General features: G+C 43.2%; 1 protein-coding gene across 3 annotated transcripts in view; it reads right to left on the bottom strand.

Annotated features, from left to right (window-relative positions):
• The window catches only part of CDHR1 (cadherin related family member 1), a 45,964-nt gene extending 41,271 nt beyond the window's left edge, over positions 1 to 4,693 (bottom strand). For 2 of the 3 annotated variants that reach the window (XM_065843740.2, XM_071811761.1), the window contains exons 1-2: positions 4,513 to 4,693; positions 3,676 to 3,771 (exon numbers count right to left, since the gene is read on the bottom strand). In XM_065843740.2, the coding sequence (XP_065699812.1) occupies positions 3,676 to 3,771; positions 4,513 to 4,573 (157 nt within the window). In that variant the 5' untranslated portion in view covers positions 4,574 to 4,693. The remainder of the gene's footprint in view (positions 1 to 3,675; positions 3,772 to 4,512) is intronic. The other variant, XM_071811760.1, reaches the window with a different exon arrangement.
• Between the last annotated feature and the right edge of the window lie 9,263 nt (positions 4,694 to 13,956).

Below are 13,956 nucleotides of genomic sequence, written 5' to 3'. Positions count from 1 at the left end.
TCCCATACATGCCTTAAGACCTTGCTTAGGAGCACACGTACATTTTGTATGTACACAAGCAACTCTTTGCAAGGAGTTAATCACCGGTCTGCACCGCCAAACAGCCACACAAACTGCAACTGCTATTTCAGCTCATAACTTCTCCCATTCTTCCTAAATCTGGCACTGGAAGGGCTTGCTGATCTGGCTCTTCTTCCCTCGAGGGGTCTCATGCTCTGTAGCAATAAATGGGATCTGGGAATCTGCAGAGACTTTCAAGCTGTCATAGAAACAGTACTTGCTGTTTTTATGGTAAATTACGTCACAACGCATGTAACTCGGTAGATCACAGCTATCTACAAGCAAGCACAATTGCACAAGCAAAAAGAAAGTCAAGTTAAGGATGATAAGAGCATGATAATGTAATTTTCTTTAATTTGTTGGGTTCATGCAGCTGCAGCACTGCAATTTCTCTTTCTGCAGTCACACAGAGAATCCATCATTTCCTTTCAGTGCTCCAGAATGTTGCAAGTCCCTTGCCTACAGATGCCTGGGAATATAACTAACATAGACCACTTTGCCAGCTGCTTGTAATCTCAGTGGGACCAAAGACTGTAAAACTCCTGGAGGTCTATCAAAGCTGCTGTCCCTGGCATTGCTCAGATCAGACACTGGCTGCTGCCAAGAAAACCATCCTGCCTATGATTCCAAATTTTATGTAAGCACAGGAAATACATAATGGTAACCTGCCCATTAGTGCAGCACCTAAGACTGAGTGAAGCCATTCAGAATCAAATATATGGAAGCGCTAATTGCCTTGCTTTGTCACTGATCAACCTGAAAGATGACTGCTGCAGTGTGGATACTTGGGACTGCACACAGACATGGGAGACAAGATCCCTTCTCCTTCTTCTGGAGGAGACAGGGCAGAGGGACGAAGAGTAACAGCCTCCTCCACGGTGCAAGACCCATCATTGGGGCCACAGAAAAGGGACAGCATGGCAGCCACGCAGTACAGGCAGTGTGTGAGCCCTCACTGAGCCGTGGTATGAAGCTCTGACTATGGTCTGATGTGAACACTGCTCCTCTCACCCTATGCAAGGCTGAATGTACAACCAACACTGCAGCACCAAAATGCTGGTGTTGTTTGTGCCCTCCTCTGGGAGACTCCCTGGCAAATAACCCCTGAGGAGTGGCTGTGCTGACATGGTCAGAGAATAGCAGCAGCCATTTGCATTGAGTAAACCCCAAGCACCCACATCCCAAGGGATCTTCCCAAAGTGCTTTCAGAAGAGAGGACCCTGCAGTACTCACAACTTTTAGCCAAGGTGTTCTCAGAATTAGCCCAAAGAAGCACTGGCAGCTCCATGGCAAAGCTACCACATTTGGACTTCTCAAAAGGCAGGTCTTATCTCCCTTTCCCAAGGGTTTCTTTAGGCCCTTTGCAAAAGCATAAGATCAACACTTCCTAACCTTTCACCTCAGAGAAATGCTTTTGGTGGCACCTTTGGACCTTTAAGCCAGAAACTGCTTCTTTCTAGTCTTTTAAAGCAAGCTTATACAGCAAAGGAGAAGCACAAGTCAGCCAATGTGAACACATGCAAACACATTCTGGATGAAGCCAGCAGGGATGAGGCACAGCAGCACTGAAGACGAAGCAGCTTGAGCTTTGTCACTGCTGCAACCAGACTATCCAGGGACTTCTATGTATCTAGCCTGGTTGTTAATGACACAAAAGCACATGAAAAGGCCCATCGTATGTTTGTCATTATTCTTACACAGGCTAGTTACATGAACACTAACACAGGCTCTGATCTGTCATGCTGCTGTCTTGCTGTTGAGGCACGCACATTCTCCTTTTTTTGCCTGGAGCCCCAGATCAGACACACTGGTTCCCAGCACTGGAAAATTACTGCTGCACTTTGCTGCTGCAGGGAGTGCTGAGAGACCATGTGGTGCTGCAGTCCTGGAAAGAAGGACATATTTTACTGTGTTGTGGCTCTGTGCCATCTTCAGCTTCCCATTCCCACACAGGGGACTGCCAGAGGTGGCAGGGAGAGAGTGATGCTCAGTAAACATCTGTGAGCTGACAGCACACCAGGGGACGAGAGTTTGATGGCAAGCGAGTTGTACTGCCTGTGGTTTGAGTGGTGGACTTGGCAACCACCACCCCACACAAACTGAATCAGGGTCCCATTTTATGGCTGTCTGGCATGACAAGCCTTATCTACACTATTAGACAAGTGATTCCACTGACCAGTCTTACTCCAGCAATCAGCAGAGCTGTCTGGATTGCCAAGGCTGAGAAAGTGTGGTTTCCCTGTGAATTTGGGCAGAAGTACAGCAAAAATTGCACCTCTTCAGTCTGCTTCTGACTTTTGCAAGTGCCACTACATTATTGTTGGCCTTCAGCTGAGGTTTCCAGTTAAGCTTCACTGAGCTTATATCAAATCCCTGCTGCATCATAAGCAAGCTCTTTTTAAGTTCCTTGTCTAGATGCGTCACTGCTACGCTATGTGCCACCTTCTCCTCCTCCTCTTCTCTGGTTGAGCAGGCAAAGGAGAAGTCACTGCTTCCCAGTCACCCCCTCCCCATGCCCTGGCACACCCAGTGTGGATCCTGGGTGACACTAACACCATTGCACCAGAAACTGAGACACTGAGCAAAGCTCAGGCAGCTGCTTCCCAAAGCAGTGACCGACCCTGGTCACATTTGGAAGGAAAAGGTGGCAGCATTGGTGCTCCAGAGGAGGTCGAGCCCTCTGTATCCTTCCTTCACCCTTGCCTCCTGCAGCTGCCTAAGCCCTGGGAGGAGAAGGTTTTGGAGCACCCCTTCCCACACAGCCATCTCTCTCCACTATACACAAGGCAGCTAATAAATGGCACTCAATTTGCAATAGCTAAATACTTTTCTGATTTAGTCTGTAAAAGCTACAAACAGGAGCAAATCCTAATCAAAACCTCAGGGCAATGTTTGAAGAAAAGATGATATTCATCAATGTAATGTATCTTATATAAATTTTTTTAAGAGTTAGGAAATTATTCTTCCCCCATGGAAAATATTGATTATTATAAATCACCTTTTTGCTCTTATTTAACTTTTCTTAATGCAACTACAGTTAAATGAAGCATAAATAGACCTGCCTTAAAATGCTGAAAGCTGAAAAATGCATCAATTTTTGAATTTTCAATAAAACAAAACTAAATCTTTTTTTTTTAAAAAAAGAAAATCAGTTATTCAGACAAAGCAATTTTCACTCCAGGTAGAAACATTTTCTACCATTTGTATTGTAAACATGAAATATGTGACAATTGTTTAAAGAAAATCATACCTCTGTTACTTTTCAATGTACAGCTTGCTTTTACCAAGGCTGATAAAATTACTAGCAACCAGGCTTTCTTCTCATATTTACAGAATTGGTAAGAAGTCCTTCACCACCATTAATTTATTTCTGACCCCAAAGGTCTCTGTTCTGATGCTGTGAACAGATTGGTGGACCAAGAAACTACAATCCAAGTTTTAAACGGCAGCTACAATTCATACACGTCATTTTAAATTCAGGCCAATTAAAAGCTTGATAGAAAAACATGGAAGACCACAATATATAACAACAACCTATAACAAAACACATGTTGCTAATCAAAAGAGCAAGCAGCTCCAGTTTCATAATTTAAGCATACTCATTTTAATACTGACCGACAGGTATGTCCTCCGAAAGGCTGAGAAGTGCCATGTTCCCGTTTGTGCTTCTGGCTCCGTTATCAAAGAAATAGGGGGCATAATTTGCCTGAACTGCAATTAAAACAGAAGCCAAAGAAAAGCATTTTGTAGGTGGGAGTTGTTTGGTTTTGTTACCTGACTCTCAGTAAACATGAGCTGTTTGGGGAATACTATAAGTGCGCAACATACCCAGTTGCTGCAATGGACTTTCAGAACTATATCTGTGCAGGTATTTTTAACAAAATTACTTCTACATGCCACTGTGCCAGTATTCACACAGCACCAAATACAGAAAGGGAAAAAACCACAACAGAAACAAGTCAGCTAGCAGGATCTCTCTAAACAATCTCAATTGCTTCCAGACAGCTTCACTGCAAAATAAATCTTTTCAGCTTGCAATGACTGTACACCTCTCCCCTACTCTACACGCGCAAGTCTGAAACCTTCCCAGTGCCTCAAAATCTTACCCAGTACTCTATGTGCATTCTGTCTTAAAATTATGCCTACTGCATGAGCAATTAGCCATAATTAAATAGTTACTTACTTGCTGCCAGACAACAGCAAACAAAGTTAAAAAAAAAAGAAACAACAAATTAGTTGTCATTCTACTGACTGACAGTTAGAGATTCAAAACAGCCCATTTGAAACAAAACTCCAAATATACAAACACAGAGGGTAACATTTACACAGGGATCGGTTGCCAAGGAAAATATTTCAGGAAAACATTATCACAACAGTAAGGATTACTACAGGATTTAAGGTTATGCCTGTATCCTCCTAATTTTAACTTAACAAAGTGATTATTGTACTCACCCAGGCAAATGTGCACCAAACTGAGAAATAAGGAGGGGGTGAAATGCCTTACATGCTTCATCCCACTGAAGAAAGGGCTGATTTCTTCTCTGTTTCAAGGATTATTTTGTTTTGATTTTATCTCTGAAACGTCCAGGAAAGTGTCCTTCAGACTGATGCAGTGGAGAAATATGCAAGAGGCAGTAACAGATGCTAAGATGTTAAGCGGATGACACGTCTTAATTTCTGAGGAATTTAAAGAAGCTCCTTCCTACCACCTAATTAGACCAATTACTTTGCAGGGGAGCTGTGGGACTCATTTTTGAGACAAGATTTGGAAAAATCAGTGTAACTCTCACAGGTTCTGCTGTTAGTACTCAATTTTGTCCTGTCCAAACACACAAGTCAGACAGAAGGTAAAAAAGAAAGTTGTTTTCTTTCTGAACTCCATCTTTAGTTCTCTAAGCCAGTCCTCTATTTTTGAGACCTAAAAGAGGTTTCTCTCTATTTTAGCTTTGGTAGTCTTGAGAAAGTGCAAAGGAAGAAAATTTAATAGTAGCAACAAATAGTAACCAGGTTTACTGTTTTTAAAGGAGACAATCACACTTATGATAGCAAAAAAACCCCCAGAGAATTGCATAGTAACAATGTAGAAGTCAAAATATTTTTTTCATGAACTGGCCTGATTATTTATTTCTTAAACTGCATGAAGTTCTGAAAGTATCCTTTACATTTAGCTGGTAATTTTTTAACCAACATACTAAAAAGTGCGTTTATCCACCAACATATGGAAGAAGTTAAAGTAGTTTTTTTTCATTGTTTGTTTTGGTTTTCCACACATAAACAGTGTTTGCACTAGTTTAAAATATATAAAATACAATAAATCAAAGGGTTAAAATCCTGCCAGCTTGGGAAGTTGTCCACAGAGAAAGCTTTTGGTTGCTTAAAAGGAACTTCATCAGGGGTAATACTTCGTTTCCAATCAAGATGTTTACACAGAGGCTTAGCTGTTCAAACTCGACCTGAGGCAAAGCACTTGCCCTTTAAGGATGTGTTAATGGAGTTTTCTGTTTTTTAATTAACAACCTGCGTGAAAGAAATGTCTAAGAAATTAATCAGTCAAAGATTCCTCTGTTGCAATCCTTCAAAATGTGACAGAAGCTCCACTGCCCGGCTGAGACCATTGCCGCGGGTGCTGGCGAGATGGCTGCAGCCACCAGCATCCTGGTTGCCCCCCATCCCCACAGACAGGGCTGCAGCAGAACTGCAGGAGGAACGGATGGTGCTGCCAACCCTCGGGCCATCTCACAGCAGGAGACCATTGCTTGGCCATGCTGAGCACCTGTGTCCAGTGTAACCCTGTGGGACGCTGTGTGTCCCGCAGTGCCCAGTTGGGCTGCAAGGAGCAGCTGCTGCTCCCCTGAGGACAGCCTGAGATGCAGAAAGCAAGTGCAGAGTCAGGACACAGCTTCACACTGTGCAATGGTGGAGATTTTTGCTCTCTAATTCATCCACATGTTTTATCATTATTTACTACGGTTTCTGAAGAGAGGAGGTAAGTGTTCCCTAGACATAACCCTACAGAGTGTCCCCTCCCAGCACCTGCCTGTGGAGTGCAGAGCTAAAGGTGGGCAGCGCTCCCCGGCTGGTTTTCATCACACACACAGCAGAGGGACAAGCTGAGCAGTTTCTACGTATTTTTCCTGCAGAGGGAGCTGGCAGTTAGATCCTGCCACATATCTATAGCATACCTTACCCACCAGCTGCTGAAACTGCAGTGTGAATGAATGACAGAGGAGGTTGTGGGAGAGAAGTCTCTGCTGCAGATGCAGTGCTGTGATGCTCCAGTGCTGTGGGCAGGCCGTTTCTGCATCTTCAGATTCCCCTGGACCTCTGGCGCTGCTGGGAGAACACCTGCCTGCAGAACAAATCAACTGTAAGGCTCCTAGAAGGGTAGAAATAAGACTCGTGCACAATATTAATAAAACTCACGATTCATTGTGGAACTTTCCAGAGAATGGTACAGAGGGCAAAAGCTTAAAAAGGCTCCAAAACAGATTGGAAAAATAAATGAAGCTTAGGTTCATTGGTGACAAGCAAATGTGATGATACAGATGCAAACCCTGGCTCAGTAAGGCACTAAATTACCACCAGCCAGAAGCTCAAAAGGTGAACCAGGGGTAGGCTCTTTGTCATCTTGATCTTCTAACCATCCCCTACAAGACCAGATCTCTGGTGTGATTTTGTATGACTGTTCTTGCAGAGCTGTGTTTGCAAAGGCTCCACATCAAACCAATGTGTGATTTCAGCAGCGGCCTGTGAAGCTCAGGGGACCCTGCAGCAGGCAACTAAGAAAAACAAATGTATTTTTAGTGCATTTAAATTCATGATACAGGAGTCCAAAGCTGAAAATTGTGTGGGAGGGGATATACAAATAGAAGACAGATTTATTACTAAATGTAGCCCCTGTTACAGATTTAATCATGCTACCACTGTCAACAGTAATATTAAACCACTGGTAAAAATCACAGAAATGCACCCGCATGTTGCCCAAAAGGAAACATGAATAGCACACATATGTCCTCTCACCTGCCTCCTCAGTTCAGAACTGACAATTTTTTTCCCCTACAGATTATTTTCCTAGAAAAAGTGATGCTGAGCTCTTGTCAAAGTTAATAGCTGTCTGTTTCCCTGGTTGCATCCCCTGGGGATCTAAATCTCTGGGGCCTGTATCTCCAAGGAAGCAAAATGTCTCACTCCTCCTGAATTTCAATGAGTTTGAGCTCTTAATCCCCTTAGAGTTTTAAAACCTAGCTAATATGCATCTATGCACACTCAGATACATACCTAACACAGAAACACTTTGACAAAATATTTTTTTCTGTCAGAAAATATTCTTTGATCAGAGCTAATATAGCTTATGAAGCCAGGCTGATTTTGATGAAGTTTCTCCTTGGGAAGGAAAGAGGCAGGAGGGAGTTTCAGGAGAGCAATATATTCTGTCCCAACAGTTTTAGGAATGGAAGAATACCTTTCTCTATGCAGAAAAAACTTTCTATTTCATATATTTTTAGCATATCAAGTAGCAAGAAGCATAAAAGAATGAAATACACCCATCTGATCTGAATCAATTAGTTTCCCAGGGTGTTCTCTTTGTTTACTGTCTGGTATGAAAACAAATCTAGAAACATCCAATATTTTCAGAACAAAAGTTCTGGGTTTGGGTCAATGATTAGCAATATCTACTGGAGTTTGTTAGACAAGACAGATTTTTATAGAACAAAAGTTAAATGTTGAAGGACACACTACAATAATGCAATTAAAATTTTGCAGACTTCACCCCTTCTGACCGCAGCTGGGGGTACTGACCAGTGCAGCACGGTTGTAACTGCTGGTCTGTGCATTGTAAAGCCCCCTGGGATGCCCTGAGCCACGGAGGCTTCTCTTGCCCCAGCACAAATCCATACCCCAAACCAAGACCAGAACCTTCCCGGGCACAGGTACCAGACACAAAATGGATCACACGCAAGAGAAGAAACTTCTTCTCAGTGAGGGTGACAGAACACTGGAACAGGCTGCCCATGGGGGTTGTGGAGTCTCCTTCTCTGGAGACATTCAAAACCCACCTGGACACCTTCCTGTGTAGCCTCATCTGGGTGTTCCTGCTCCGGCAGGGGGATTGGACTGGATGATCTTTTGAGGTCCTTTCCAATCCCTAACATCCTGTGATTCTGTGAAGGGCCCTGCCAGCTCCTGCCCTCTTATCTCTCTGAGAATCTTGGAAAAACCTGGGCCCTGACATGTTTACTTTCCTTGGCCCTAAACCCCAAATTAAGGCTAAGATTAGTAGACTTCCTTAAGCAAGTACGGCTGACAAGAAATGGGCTTCCACCAGTACTGAGAGCTGACCTCTCTCTGTTTCCACATCCTTGAATATGGGAATCGTGGGCCCCACCAAGACAGCTCTTCTTGAGCCCAGTCCCGAAGCCCAACCTAAAATGTAGGCCAGACTAGAACTGGCAAGAGATGCCACCACTAAAACTGCACGTAGGATGCCACAAGAGCACAGCTCCACCCCACTGTGCAGCAATAAGAGCTCAGGGTTTCCCTTCCTGGGAGGGTGGGAAGATGCCTGCTCATGGTCAGGGACAAGCACGTGCCCCTCTGCGATCACTGGCATCCCAGACAGCACTTGCTGCCACTCACGCCATAGGACTGAGCAAGGAGGACAAAGCCTGAGCAAGCACAGAGATAAATTACTCTTTCCACAGTGTGGGTGGGTGGCCCTTCCACCTCAGGGCAATCACATTAGAGCTGCCTACCTGGGGAATGCCTGCTCGGCATAAAAATATGAGGCATTCATGAGTTGCATTTCAATCAGTTTTCAGATGTACAGTCTTTGAATTTTATGCCTGCTTCTATCTGAGTTAAAAACCCCTCAGTTCTAGACTCCAGAAAGTATTGATAAGAATTGAAGTTCACGTTCCTGTAATAACAGCTCAAGCTACTCTTTATCCTATACTTGTCCTCTAGTTCTGGGTGCGTATGATATTAAGTATTACCTTGGAGAGGAATAGTCAGCATTTCTTTGTGTGTGCATTTGTGTGCATAAATAAATTCAACATAAAAAGTGCTACACACTTCATATAAATTTCAGCATGCGCAGAGAGTCCAAATCATACTCTGGCCTTCCCTCTCTAAATCACATGTTAAGGGGGGATGTGGAAGGCAGGTCATGCGGGAGGCAGGACAGTACCCGAAGGCATTCTGCACAGAATAAGAACTGCTCCACGAAGGACAAAAGCGGAGCTTCAGCCAATTTCAAGACCCTTCTCAAAACATTCCCTGTTGTCAGATCTTTGCATGTTATAGGGAAGTTCTGATTTAGCTTTGAAAGCAAAGGAAAGGGAGCAGAGTGGGTCTGGGACCTACACCACAGGTAAGACAGACACCCTCACAACTTTGAGTTTAACACACCTGTAACCAGAGCTGGGCTGTTTCTTGCACACCAGTCAGTTCACTCGCAAGTTCCACAGCATGGTGCAAGAAAGAATTGTCTAAGCTGTTCTCCAAACGTCTTAGCAGCAGCAGGATGTGCTAAAGGAAAGTAAATGTAACAAACACACTAGTTGGTTGCATGTTTACTCTCTGGGGGGGTCATAGTGCTCCTTGTTTCAGCAGAGCTGAGTCAGTAAAAGCACAGAGTTGAGACAAAGTTTAAATGTGCAGTTCCCACCACAAACAAAACAAGACACTCTTGCCTGTCCAAACTGCATCAACCCTTCCCCTCAAAATCTCCCCACAAAGGACAGAGAGGTTAATTATACTAGAGCACATCATCACTCTCCACCAACTTCCACTACTACAGAGTACAAATGATGGTGAAAATCCAGGAACAATTGCTGATGACCATTTCAGACAACTGTTTTTGGTGGTGAAGAATTTTACATGAGCTATCCTTTGCATTTTCCTAGCACAGCACCATAGCTTCCATCTGGCTGCTGAGAGAAACTCTGGAAGCATTTTGGGGTCCAGAGCAACCTGAGTCAAGTCTGATGGCAGGAAAGAAGAGCCTAAACCCATTCAGATGTCTTTATTGTCCATGACCATCTCCATGTTTTGAATTACCAACTATAAGAGGGAAGCAGACTCACAATACCATTGCACAGTAGGAACAGCAAAAGAGAAAGAGTCCCATGTTTTTGGTGGTTAAACGTAATCAGAGACACATGCCTGAGCCTTTGGCCATGATCACCAAACTCTGATCTTCCCTGTTGCCAGAACAAATATGCCAATGTCCTATATGAGAGTTTATGCATCTCTCCACAGCCCACTCCCATCACTTGGAATACTCTATAGTCCTGCAAGATTCAAATGAAAACGAATAAACACCTCTTTTGCTTTCTCACTGTGTTATTAACTGAATGAGTTTAACACTTTTACACCTGAAAGGAAAATCATCTCACAGTTACAGTTCTGGCTCACAGGGGTCTAAGTTCAGTTTTCATCTCTACCACAGACTCTCTATAAATAATCAGCCCAAGATCATTAAATTCATATTAAATTCATCAAAAGATAGTGATGCAATCATTAATGATCTTGGTCACATTTATAAACCTGTCTCAGTTCTGCAATAGAAAGTCGAAAGTAATACCATACTATTTGGTTTGAGGAGTTTAAAAAACTTTAGTTGTAACTCCGCTGCTTCTTTCTTCAGAAGATGGTCATATTGCAGTAAAATCATATTCCAGTTTGAAAGATTTTAATTTTTTACATACATATTGTGCTTAATATTATTCCACAGATAAACTGAAAATTTCAGGTGGAACGCAAACATGGATTCCCTCCAGCCCTTCCCAGTGAAAACACCTCTGTTTTCCGTCCTGCTGTACTGACTCTTTATGGTAGAGGCCCCTGCTCCAGCCATTTGTGAGGAGTGAATATGCTCTTTGCTGCAACGGAAACAGAGGAGGAAAGAGAGAAGGGGCAACGTCTTCGAGAATAAGCAGGAAAGCCAGAGAAATCAAGATCACAAACCTCCCAGCTCTGCAGTCTCCTGTTTATATCGCACATGCTCCACTCAGCACATTCCCTTCCACCTCACAGCCTGATCTGACAGCTGATCCAGAGCAAAGCTGGTCTCCATCACCCTTTGGGATGCACATGCACCTTTTTTCTGCTGGCAAGGATCTCCCTCATTGCCCTCTCATGTAGCACTGTCACAATCATGATTACAGAGAAACCCATGGCAGGGAGGGTGGTGGTGCACAGGGAGCCGCAGAGGTGTCACACCAGCATCCCTTCCACAGGCACACTGTCACCGGACCAGGCACCCATGGCTCTCTTATTAGCACCATACCCAGCTCTCCATAAGCCAAGAAAGCTCCATACTGTCAGACACTACTGAAGGTTTACTGAATAAATTAACAGAAAGAAAACACATGCCTGAACAATTATATTTCTTCTGTTCCCAACTGTTTTGGAGTAGTCCCATTGCTGAATATGGAATATGTACCCACACCTCTAGATATATGTAACATCCTCATACTGGGTTTTACATTTCTTTCAGGTTGTTTTCTTGTATCCCATATACACCCGACATACAAAGCAATAAATATAGCAAGAAACTTTTCATATTTCCCAAATGATACCAAGGCTTTCTAAGGAAGCAGGTACACAATCACATCCACGCACAATCTCACACTTGCGAAAATGCACTTTATTATCATAACCAAATCTGAAGGTGAGAGCTTTTTTTTAAAAAAATGAACCAGAACTGGAAGTCTACCTGCAGTAAAAATATTACCTGTGTTCACTCTCATTGCCATTAAAAGGTAGAAGGAAATCAGAAGTCTTGTTCCAGTAACTGCTAGCACCGTGTTGTCATGAGGTTACAAGACAGACCCTGAAGGAAGAAATACTCACTTTCTTGTTTAAGCATGCACACACTGAGACCAAATTATGGTCAGTATTTCATAAGGCACAAAAACCCATTAGATTTTCCTGTCCCTAACTCCTTAGATGGCCTGATATAGTTGAGTCAGACCAGAATCTTCTCCTGCTGTGGGAGTATTTTAAATGCCGAACTCTACACGTATATCTAAATAAAACCAATTTTTCATTCTCTGTGGGCCCGAGTTTAATGGACCTCTGACAGCATTTCTGCCAGGCACAAACTGTGAGAAATTACTCACTGTACTGCATCAGGAACCAATCATTGTTACCCCAGTAGCAGAGCAAACACACCAAGGTAATGGGTGAGGAACAGGAAGAACCCAGGACTCCTTGTGGCAAAGTGGTCCTAAAAACTGACTAACACCATTCTGTGTGGTCAGACAGCCCTGTTATTTTGCATACCACAATACATTTCATACCATGCTACAGTTTTATACAGTCCTGCTATGAGGGAAACACAGCTGTGATGTCTTTATCTCCAAAGGAAATAAGAAATGACAACAGGAGGAAAACAGAGGGAGAGCAGACACCAAACACCTAGCAATTTTAGCATTTCCACAGTGATTTCCAAACAGATGTCAAAGTGCTTCCCAACAAAACTATGGGGTTTTTTCCTCCAGATATGTAAAGAGAGAGTATTTTTACCCCCTCTGAAAAAATGCTAGTCTGCAAAACAAAAATCTCAAAGCACTTGGCTGCATGATTTATCATGACTTATTGTCATTCACAGTGAGTGACAGCAGAGAAGGCTTGGGGAACTCCTGGGAAAAAGAAGTAACCCTCCCAGTGCTTCACCACAGGTATGGTCCTTCCTGCTTACAGTCTGCCGAAGAGTGTTTTATAGCGTTTGCAAAAAAGGTGCTATGGGTAGCTGGAGAGAGGAGAATGTTTGCCACAGTGGTTAAGTAATTAAATTTCCTGCTAAGCTATTTTAGTAGTTTAGAGGCTTTTAAAGACCATTGCAAAATCCCTTTACAATTCAGTAATCTTGCTTCTTTGGACGCTACGTATCACTCTCCTAATTTTGTTCTGACGGCGCTAGAAAAAGAACAAATAGTCCTTAGAATCTCCAGGTATATTTAGATAGCCTACATCCACTTTGGCAGTGTGATCACTGATGGACATGGTGCCATCAAGCACGATACATATCTGTGTGAAGGATGCCATTTAGCAGCAGTCAGTCCAGGTTATTTATGTAAGAACTAGTATTGTTCATTGTTTTGCCTGCAAAAATTGTACATATAAGTCAGAGTTAGGGTATGAATAAATCAAGATTTTTACAGTTTACACAGTGTGGCTGACAAGAATAACAAGACTTGTCAAGGCAGAGGAAGAAAATGCTTGTGTTCTCCCTGTAAATCCAACCGGCATGCATGCATGCCATGGACATCACTCTGCAGATACCCTGCTTACAAGGTAGTGATATAGCTTGTTGAAGCAGAGGATGTATGAAAATTAAACATGCTCCTTTCACTGTCATGTATAACCAAACTCAGCTGCTCAGTACAGAATGGCATGAATGCAAAGCCCACAAGTGAACCAAAGCCCTTGCTAGAGATCAACGCTAGACCACACCAGCACTTCAGCCCCTGGGGCTGGCACAGTCCCTGGATTTTACTCAGGTAAACGTGCAGCACTGTGGTTGTAGATGGACCTTAGGACCTCTCTTGGGAATGCAAGCATGTGCTTTAACCATTCTTAGAAGGGAATCCCACAGCTCAGCAACTCTCAAACTGGACTAAGTGCTGAGGTACTTAACTTGTTAGGATCCCAGAAATCCAACTGGCTGGGGCATACCTCAGTCTTTGCCTTCGACTGCTGTTACAAGAGCAAATCTGAGTACTCAGGCAGCCTTACACCAAAACAGTGCTTGTGCTTCCCCTAGGAAGCAAGTTATATTTCAACAAATTTTCTGTCTATAACAACAGGCCTAAATACTCAGCTTTGAGGTAATTTACCTTATCTCAAAAATGCATGCAGCTATTGCTCCATTCCCACATATACTTGCCA

The sequence above is a fragment of the Patagioenas fasciata genome, chromosome 8 (genome assembly GCF_037038585.1).
Source record: "Patagioenas fasciata isolate bPatFas1 chromosome 8, bPatFas1.hap1, whole genome shotgun sequence".
Taxonomy (NCBI): Eukaryota; Metazoa; Chordata; class Aves; order Columbiformes; family Columbidae; genus Patagioenas; species Patagioenas fasciata.
The sequence above is the reverse complement of the archived record's forward strand: the minus strand, read 5'-3'. Positions and strand labels throughout refer to the sequence as shown.